Below are 10,596 nucleotides of genomic sequence, written 5' to 3' on the forward strand. Positions count from 1 at the left end.
AACATAAGCCTACACATTTTTTCCCAACATAGGTGCGATGACCCTATCCATCAGTCTCTGGTAGGTGGCGCCTGCGTTTTTCAGCCCAAATGGCATGACCTTGTAGCAGTAGCTACATGTCTCAGTCATAAATGCCGTTTTGCTCTCATCGCGCGGATGCATCTTAATCTGATTGTACCCCGAGAAAGCGTCCAAAAAATTCAACATCTTGCAACCTGAAGCGCTATCCACCAACGCGTCGATGCTAGGTAAGGGTTACGAATCCTTAGGGCACGCCTTGTTTAAGTCCGTGAAGTTGACGCACATTCTCCATTTTCCATTCGACTTCTTCACCAGCACAACATTTGCCAGCCACTCAGGGTACTGGATCTCCCTGATGTGCCCAGCACTCAACAACTTCTTCGTTTCTTCCTGCACGACGAGGCGCCTCTCCTCGTTGAACTTCCTCCTCCTCTGTCGTACAGGGCGGACCTTGGGGTCAATGATAACGTGGTGGCACAGGAAATCTGGGTCGATACCTGGCATGTCTGAGGCGGACCATGCAAAAGCATCTAAGTGGCGCGAGATCACCGCTGCCACTTCGTCTTGTTCTTCCTGGCTTAACAAACGCCCCAGCTTGAACATCTTGCCACCAATCTGCCTCTCCACCACGTTGTCCACTGGTTGGGGTCGCCTATCTCGCACGCTCTTTGCACGAGACTCGCCTCTGCGATCTTCTCTTATAGGCGTCGCCTCATCGGCTTCCCTAGGCGAAGCCTCCTCTGATACTTCTTCCATGGGCGAGGCCTCCCCATATGTTTTTTCTAAGCGCGCATCTTCCCTAGGCGTCCCCTCTGCGAGTGAGGCCTCGACAGGCGTCGACTCCACGGGCATCGCCTCTTCCAAGGGCTCTACCTTCATCGGCATATCTGAAACGGGCGGTCGCTCAAGCACCATGAACACGCCTCTCTTTGTCTTTAAGCTATTTTCATAGCATTTTCGGGCCTCCTCTTGATCAGATTTGATCACGATCACTCTGCCACTAAGGTCTAGCAGCTTCATCTTCATGTGGCGCGTGGAGGCCACTACTCTTAGCCTGTTCAGCGCAGGTCTTCCCAACAAGATGTTGTAGGCTGAATTGGCATTCACAACTAAGTAACGAATACTCTCGGTACGTGACGCCGTTCCATCAGTAAACGTCGTCCTCAGCTCCAGATAGCCACGTACCTCAACTTGGTCCCGTGCGAACCCATACAAGCATTCGGTGTAGGGCCTCAGCAGGTCAGGAGACAACTGTAGCTTGTTGAAGGTCGACCAAAACATGACATCTGTAGAACTGCCCTGGTCGACGAGAACTCTATGCACTTTTCTCCCAGCTGTGACAACCGAAATGACCACGGGGTCATTGTCATGTGGGACGACATCACGTAGGTCAGCCCTTGTGAACACAAGGTCTGACTCCCACTGGTCATCCAAGCCTTCCTAAGCAACTGAATTTACTAACCTCACATACCTCTTGCGCTGAGAGGCAATGGCCCCCCCTCCTGAGAAGCCACCAGAGATGGTGTGTACTTCTCCGTGGATTGGCATTTCATGCGCCTAATCTTCCTCTGGTACTACCAAGGCCGCGGCCGTAACAGACCCAACAAGGTAATCCTTCAAAAACTCATTCTTCACCAGCTCATCCAGCTGATGGCCCAGCGCCAAACAGTTATTGATGTGGTGCCCAAACGCCTCGTGGAACTTGCACCACGAATCCTTGTGAGGTCCCAACACCTTGTTAGACTTCACCCGTGGCCTCAGCCTATCAGCTATGTTAGGCACAATAATAAGATCCTTCAGCTCCACCACGAAATTGTGCCTTAACGGCCTATTCCCTTCTCTCACCGGCCTGTTCCCCTCTGCTCGCCCCCTTGCCTGAGGCCTCCTCGCCTCGTATGGGCGTCTCCTGTCCTGATTCTTCCTTCCCGTCGTGGCCTCGTTGACCCTGGCAGGTTGTGCACGCGATGGTGCTCTCGGGCGTGCGGGTGCAACACTTTTGCGCTTCTCGCACACCTCGCCCTCAGTGGCGATGTGTTCCACAGCGCGATGCCTTATCTCAACAAAGGTCTTGGGGCGGCTTCGTATGATCGACTCACAGAAAGGTCCAGGGCACATTCCCTTCCTGAACGCGTAGACGATCATAGGTTCCTCTGTGGTGCCAACCTTCACCACCTGCGCCCCAAAGCGATTGATGTACTCCTTGAGGGTCTCACCCTGATGCTGCTTTACATCAAACAAGTCGTACGAGACTAGTGGTGGAACCCTGTTTGCTAGATACTGCTCCGTGAACAGCTGCGAAAGCTGCACGGAGGAGGTGATATGGCCATTCGAAAGGCTGATGAACCAGTCCATGGCCATCCCAGTCAAAGTGCTCATGAAGAGCTTGCATCTTACGGCGTCGGAGCCGCCTACCAGCATCATCTGCGTGTGGAACGCAGTGAGATGTGCTTCGGGGTCCTCCATCCCCGTGAAAGTAACCTTGGGCCCCACGAACGTGTTGGGGATCACCGTCTCCAGAATTGACTGCGAGAACGGCGTAGAGAACTCCTTTGGTGGAGTGAAACACTCGGGCTCATCTATGTCGCGTACCCGTCGCAACTCCTCATTCGTGCGACAGAGCTCCTCATTTCTCGCCTGAGACACCGCGAGATCCGCCTGCATGCGCTCTTGCTCAACCTTCGACGCCGTCATTGCCTCCTGCAATCCCTGCATCATATCCATGACCTGCTGCATGGTCATGTCTCCGCTCTCAGCGCGCGTCGAGCTTTGCCAGGTGGTCCTCATCTTCAACGATTTCTTGAAACTCTTCTAACTGTTGCGACGGTTCTGTCAAACTCTTCGATGGAAACGAACAAAAACGCGAACGAACGGTGAAACTTGGTGAAACTGAAGAACGAACGGTTGAAACTCCAAGAAAATGAAGAAAACGTTGGGAACTCGAACTGAACTTAGAAACAACCGGTGAAAACTGAGTTCAAACGGAAAACGATCGGTGGAAACTACGAGCAATAGCGTATCTTCAGCAAACTTCCAACAAAACACAAACGAACGGTGAACTGAACTGAACTTCGCGATGAACTGTGGATCTTGAACGATTCTTGCAACCTAATCTCGAAAACTGCAACTGCAAAACCTCTCACACTTGCGGTGGGAGATGATGTTTTAAATCGAGCCCCACGGTGGGCGCCAAATGTTCTCGCCGGTTGACCGGGAAAGTCTTCGTGCGTGGCTCCAACTTGCGAAGTAGGGCACCTTCGTCTTCAACTCAGATCTCCGCCTTCCTCCGCCGTGAACACCTGAAATGAAGTGAACAAAGGGGCGCCCTTGCGGCCGTTTGCACTCCGACGATCAAGTCAGCAAGCAAGAAACATCAAACACCTCCGTCTTGGAGCACCGTGAATGGATGCTCTGAAGGTGGTAACTAACTTGTAACTAACTTTTCTCTCTCTCCAACCACTCGTGCGTACGGTGAGTAAGCGAGCAAGTGATCAGAGAGTGTGTGTGTAAATTGAGTCCCCACGTCTCCAGCGTTTAAAGCGTTTAAAGCGTAAACTGAGTAAAAACGTACCTTAGTAAACTTTTAAAGAAGCTTATATACCTTGATGTTTCAGTGCTTACTGCCACATGTCCTTCTGACTTAACCGCTATTCCACGTGGAAGGCCTTACAGTGCTGTAACCCAACTTAGGGATATTCCAATGTGTATGTCTTCCTTCCTCGAAGTGCATCTGGCGCGAGGGGTGACTTTCTGGGTGCCAACTCATGCGCCCCAGCCTCTAGTCACTCGCCCTGGGAGCGTATCTACCTTCCTCTCGTACTACGCACATGGTTCGCCCCTGGCGTGGCCCTCTCCTGGGTCGTATCTATCCCAGGGGTTTCCCAGAGGTGGAATGGGTACTTCACGAGTCAGGTTACCCCCTACTGGTACTAGAACTATGGCCCTTAAGCCACCTTTCTCTTCTCTTCATTACTATTCTGAGGTACCGGGGCCCGAGGCCTCCTTGTCCGTACCGTGGCCCCTTGTGGTGTCACCCCCTCCACGGTCTTTCCTACCCGCGGGTATCGGGGGTGACACCGTCGATGTCTCAACTTGGCGATGCCTCATCCTGACGACGCCTCAACCTGGCGAAGTCTCAACCCGGCGACGCCTCAACCTGGCGACGCCTTATCCTGGCGACGCCTCAACCTGGCGACGCCTCATCCTGGCGACGCCTCATCCTGGCGACGCCTCAACCTCGCGTCGCCTCAACCTGTCGACGCCTTAAGCGGTCAACCTGTTGACTTTCCTCCCTGGGCCCCCTTGATGGATCCCACTATATGTTTGACTTTGACCCTGGTCAACGCCCGTGGACGGGATGGTACAATCCCTTTTTTCTTCTGCACTTCAAAATTTTCTCAAGTTCTAAAAAACACCATCTTGAAGAAGCATAGTTTTCTGAAAATATAACCAAAGAAATTAATGATTCTTCTCTGGCTCCAAATAGTGCTTCAGATAGTTCTTCCCCTGTTTGAATGTTATCAACTGCGAAGAAAGCCATTTGCTTCTGAGAAAATTCCTCAATCAAATGGCGACGAACATCTACACCTCTCAAGCTAAGGAAACCTCGACGAACATATATACCTCTCAAGCTAACAAATACATCGTACATTATTTGGGAAGTTTCATTGGGTCAAGTAGAAAATGTTACAAACACCAGACAAAGGATGAAAACATATTTGATTCTATGAGAAACTCGGAAACACATTGGATTGACTACACTCTGCATCTTAATTTTTTCTTCTCTCTACACCTTTGCAATATAAAAAAAACAATTATCAGCCACAGTCTATTTAAAAGAAAAAAAACAACTATCTGTAAAATAATGTAATTTTAAAATTAGTTCTGTTCCTACAAGATCTAAACCCTGCAGAACACTTCCTCCTGCGGTGATCTCCTCGTCTTTTAGGTCTTTCGGTCAGTCTTCTTCCAACCGGAGTCTCTTGATCTAGACACGATGTGATGTGATTCCAATAGCCACATAGAACAAGATTCTTGACACTTTGAGGAATCACCTTGAGCTGGAAAATATAGAGGCACTTTCTTAGAAGTTGGATCATGGTTCTAAAATCAAGAACTCACCAATAACAAGTACCAAATCCCAAACTCATTTGGATGAACCAAATATTGTCAAATTGAATCAACAAAGGAGAATGAAAAGAAGAGACCGAACAGAATTGAATTAAAAACAAAAGTACCGAACAGAATTAAGAAGCAAACAGAAAATAGGTGCTGGAAAATTAAAGGAACCAAAACAAAAACAACTCAAAACTCAAGGCTACATGAACAAATTGAAGAAGAAGAAAGGAAGGAGAAGAGAATGCTCATGAAGATGGAGGAATGGTTGGATGATCACGCCACTAGAAGAATGGATGCTCCTAGATGAGTGTGCAAGCCGCCACTTGAGGAAACCATGGTCCTTCAAGATAAGACTAGAGTAGAAGCTCAAAAGCTCTCCAAATGCTCACTCCAATTTTGAGTATAGTTTCTTTAGATAAAATCAAATCTGAATTTTACAAAGGAAGCACCTCTATTTATAGCCTAAGGTGCTGAAAAATAGGTGGGAAATTTCAAATAAACTCATTTGAAATTCCCACCAAAAACAAGTCACATGGGAGGTGTGACCTTTTTCTACTATGACACCTCCCAAAAACTACACATACACCACTCTCCTAAGTCACATGGACAATGTGACTTTATTTTACATTTTCACACACCTTTATTTAATAACCACACCTCCTAAAACTATACAAGAGTATTTCAAAGCTTGGCCTTGCCCCTCATGGGATGGACTTGGGCTCTTTGGGCTTTGGCCTTCTTGGGCTTGGGCTTGGGCTTTGGGCTTGGGCCTCATCTTTATTTTATGTCTTCTTTTAATTTTGAGAAGACTAGAAGGAAGAACTTCAAATGTGAGGGTGGATGTCCTCTTCCTCCATTAATAAAAACCTCCTTTATTTGATTCTCATCATACTCCTCGAGTTGGAGAGAATTCGTCCACGAATTCTGAATCCCTGCATATAACAAAGTCAGTTTAGTTTTACAATTAAAAGTGGAAGAAAAATGTAAACATGACTTAGCATTTGTAAATAATGGGATTTCAGAAAAGGAGGTTCTATAAATCGACCAAGTTGGAAAAATTTGTTTGGGAATGATGTGATGTTTTGGAAAAAGACCTCTTAAATGGTGACAACCATTAGGAGGTATGAACAAATCATCCCTAACATTTTTTAACCAAGATGGTGGTGAAATAGGAACCTTGGGTAATGAAAAAGATAAGGAAGGAAAACACCTTGGAGGTGAAAGGATAAGACCCATGTCAACTTGGCCTTCTTTGTCTTTTTCTTGTTTACTTGTGGTAGGTGGGTGAGTTAGGTCTTGTTTTACCTTGTTGATCTTTAAGATTTGCTTTTGTGGACAATGAAGAGCTATGTGCCCAAAACCTAAACATTTAAAACATTTGATATTTGAAGTTTTGGTAGGTGACTTAGGAGTAGAAAGATTTGTAGTAGAAACTTTGTTTGGAAACATGGTTTGTTTGGAAAAATTGGAAGGAGAATTTTGAGTAAAAATTTTGTGGGCATCCTTCCTAGAAGAGTTGTAGAAATCATCATCATGAGTATTTTTGAAAGTTGATTTCAAAAGATAGGATTCCACCTTGATGGCTTGGCGAAACACTTTCTTTAAAGAAGAGTACTCATTTAATTCTATAAGTTCTCTAATATCTCTTCTCAAACCACGTACAAACCATTTTATCTTTGACTCTTCATTAGCATGCATATTCATTTTAGTCAAAGTTGTTTCAAAATCTTGAAAGTAGTCTTCTATCATCCTATGTCCTTGAGGAAGCCTTTGGAACTTCAACAAGTGTTCCTTCCTAGAAGGAGGAACAAACCTCGCGCGCATACACTCTTTCAAAGCATTCCAAGAAACCACGGGAGGTTTCTTGCGATATATAATGTCCATTACAATTTTATGCCACCATTCTTTGGCATAGCCCACAAAGGATGAAGAAACTATCCTAAGTTTATCGTCATCTTGGACCCTATACACATGAAAATAATGGTCAACCTTAGTCTCCCAATCTAAATACACATTAGGATCACTATCACCATTAAAACTAGGGACTTTTTTACAAGCAATGTTGAACACTTGGTGATATCTTTGGTCACGGTTATAGCTCTCTTCATGAGAATGATGGTGATGCCTCCTTCTTCTATGTTCTTCTTCACCAAGGACTGAAGCTTTGGAAGGAGAATGCTGTTTGTAAGATGCACCACTTGAATAGCCAGCCATTTTGCAAATAAAAAACAGCAAACACACAAAAACAGCAAACAAGTTAAGAAACAAAATTAGCAAAAACAGTGAGCTTGGCAATGAAACTGCCGAAGTGAAATGAGGCTGAAAAAAGAGATCACTCTCAAAGAAATAATGTTCTTGCACCAATCTGATCTTGAGGCCTTGGAATCCTCAAATGAAATATGTCAAAGCAAGCACACCAATCTTAAGAGCAAACCACCACAAAACCAAAGAAACAATAAAGACAAACAAGAAAAGGTATAAGCAAGGAAAGGTAATTGCAAAAGGAAAACTATATGTAAGACAAACTCAAAGAGTAAGAATGAAAGACAATCAAGAAAATAAAGAACTCAATGAGAAAATTAGGCACACAAAAGAATACTTAAGGAAAAGTTCTAGAGTAGATGAAGAAAACAAAAAATTTAGCTACTGGAAAAAATTTTTTTTTTTATGCAAACTGTGTTTGATATTCACTGATTTAACTGGAACGTTGTAGAGCGAACTGGATTATGAAATTTATACCACAGAAACTTCAAGATGTTAACTCAAAAATGTCACTGGAATCAATTAAAAACAGTAAGCCAATTGAGAGAAATAAATTTTTTAAAATCACTGCCAGATTACCGTATTTTTTTCGGCAGGAATGTACACTTTTTTTATTTTATTTATCATTTTTTGTGTACTTCATATTTTTGAATGATTCTTTTTTCTATTCTTTTCTAACACTTTGAATATCTCAAATCCAGAATTTCAGAATTTTACAGTACGTAAATCAGTTGCAATAAGGAAAAACAGTAAGCACTCTTTTCAGAAACAGAGGAATCCTAATAGGAATAAAAAAACAGAATGATGAACTAGCAAAGACATAATAGAAAATGATGTAGTGGAACTTGTATAGGTCTAGAATACAAGTATGAACTCAATTCTAAAAAGAAAATGCACAAAGGATCAACATCAATTCAGAAAATTATATGACACCAAAGCAAGAAACAATCAAAACAATAAAAGTACTACTAGAAGTAATGACATATATGGAATAACATGACTAAGACAAAACTTGACATGATTCAAAAATTAAAAGACACAACACAAATTGTAACAAGTGAAAGGAAGCTTAAGGTATACTCTAGGAAGGATAATGCCATTCCAAAAGAGCAACCATACTCATAAGAATTATGAGTGCCATAAACCTTTCCACAAACACTTGGAGCAAAAGAAAAACAGCAAGAAAACTCAATTAAAATTCTAAAACAGAAACTTAAATTGCAAGAAATTAAAAGAGCTCTTGAAAATAAAGTGCACACAACTCAACAATTAAACAAGAAGAACCTAAGACTCATGATACCACATGATGTGATTCCAATAGCCACATAGAACAAGATTCTTGACACTTTGAGGAATCACCTTGAGCTGGAAAATATAGAGGCACTTTCTTAGAAGTTGGATCATGGTTCTAAAATCAAGAACTCACCAATAACAAGTACCAAATCCCAAACTCATTTGGATGAACCAAATATTGTCAAATTGAATCAACAAAGGAGAATGAAAAGAAGAGACCGAACAGAATTGAATTAAAAACAAAAGTACCGAACAGAATTAAGAAGCAAACAGAAAATAGGTGCTGGAAAATTAAAGGAACCAAAACAAAAACAACTCAAAACTCAAGGCTACATGAACAAATTGAAGAAGAAGAAAGGAAGGAGAAGAGAATGCTCATGAAGATGGAGGAATGGTTGGATGATCACGCCACTAGAAGAATGGATGCTCCTAGATGAGTGTGCAAGCCGCCACTTGAGGAAACCATGGTCCTTCAAGATAAGACTAGAGTAGAAGCTCAAAAGCTCTCCAAATGCTCACTCCAATTTTGAGTATAGTTTCTTTAGATAAAATCAAATCTGAATTTTACAAAGGAAGCACCTCTATTTATAGCCTAAGGTGCTGAAAAATAGGTGGGAAATTTCAAATAAACTCATTTGAAATTCCCACCAAAAACAAGTCACATGGGAGGTGTGACCTTTTTCTACTATGACACCTCCCAAAAACTACACATACACCACTCTCCTAAGTCACATGGACAATGTGACTTTATTTTACATTTTCACACACCTTTATTTAATAACCACACCTCCTAAAACTATACAAGAGTATTTCAAAGCTTGGCCTTGCCCCTCATGGGATGGACTTGGGCTCTTTGGGCTTTGGCCTTCTTGGGCTTGGGCTTGGGCTTTGGGCTTGGGCCTCATCTTTATTTTATGTCTTCTTTTAATTTTGAGAAGACTAGAAGGAAGAACTTCAAATGTGAGGGTGGATGTCCTCTTCCTCCATTAATAAAAACCTCCTTTATTTGATTCTCATCACGATGGGGGGGGGGGTACCTGCGAAGACACTCCGACGATCAAGTCAGACCGAGAGCTAAGTACCAAAAGAGTGGGGAATGAATAGTTACCTTGGGTGTTGTGCCTCTTCTGCTATATACGGCTCTAGATGGGCTATGGCTGTTATGGGTCTGCTTTAGGGTCCAAACGAAGGCCCAATTGTGCCTTAACCGTGCTTATCACCTAAGTTGTCTTGTTTATACCTAATTACGTGTTTAGCTTTGTATCTTGTCCTCTAGTCAGCCTTTCGGCCATCTGGTAGTACAAGTTCATTTAAAAAAACATATCAAACACCTTCCTCTTTTACTGGAAAAATATAAACAATCACTAATGTAATTTTGTTGTTCGTTTATGTCATGGAAAGAAAAATGATCCTGCCCGTTGACCGGAGCGCTGGAGAATGCCTCGTCAAAGGATCGACGTGCGCGCCGCTTATCACCTTCTTTCCTCCTCTGGATCTACTTCAAGAACCTGCAAAGAAACGACACGGCGCCGCTGCGGCCGATCGCACTCCGACGCTCAAGTCAGTGACGGTATCACCAAATACTAAGAACTAGAACCGTGCAAAAACTCTCTCTCACAACAGCTCTGTCTCTCGCAAGCGTAAAGTGTATGAACTGAACGTGCGTACCTCAGAAAGTCTGTTAAGAACTCTTATATACCTGGTGGTTTTCTCTCTCCTGGCAGTTACAGACTTGGACACGTGGCTCGCATCCAACTGTACACGTGCCATCATCTGGAGGCTCCCTGACTTGGCGCTGCTTCTACTCTTATTTTGGCTAAGTCACTTATGCATGGTACTGCCCAGTGCATAGCTAACTTAGGAGTGCGATCTCTGCTGAAACTGGCGAGTTAGGGCCTTCATACA

General features: G+C 43.7%; 1 protein-coding gene across 1 annotated transcript; it reads right to left on the minus strand.

Annotated features, from left to right (window-relative positions):
* Nucleotides 1-1,578: 1,578 nt before the first annotated feature.
* LOC137834005 (uncharacterized) lies at nucleotides 1,579-2,760 on the minus strand. The gene has a single exon (XM_068642072.1). It carries the CDS (start codon nucleotides 2,758-2,760, stop codon nucleotides 1,579-1,581), a length of 1,182 nt encoding a protein of 393 aa, XP_068498173.1.
* Between the last annotated feature and the right edge of the window lie 7,836 nt (nucleotides 2,761-10,596).

The sequence above is a fragment of the Phaseolus vulgaris genome, chromosome 5 (assembly GCF_000499845.2).
Source record: "Phaseolus vulgaris cultivar G19833 chromosome 5, P. vulgaris v2.0, whole genome shotgun sequence".
Lineage (NCBI taxonomy): Eukaryota > Viridiplantae > Streptophyta > Magnoliopsida > Fabales > Fabaceae > Phaseolus > Phaseolus vulgaris.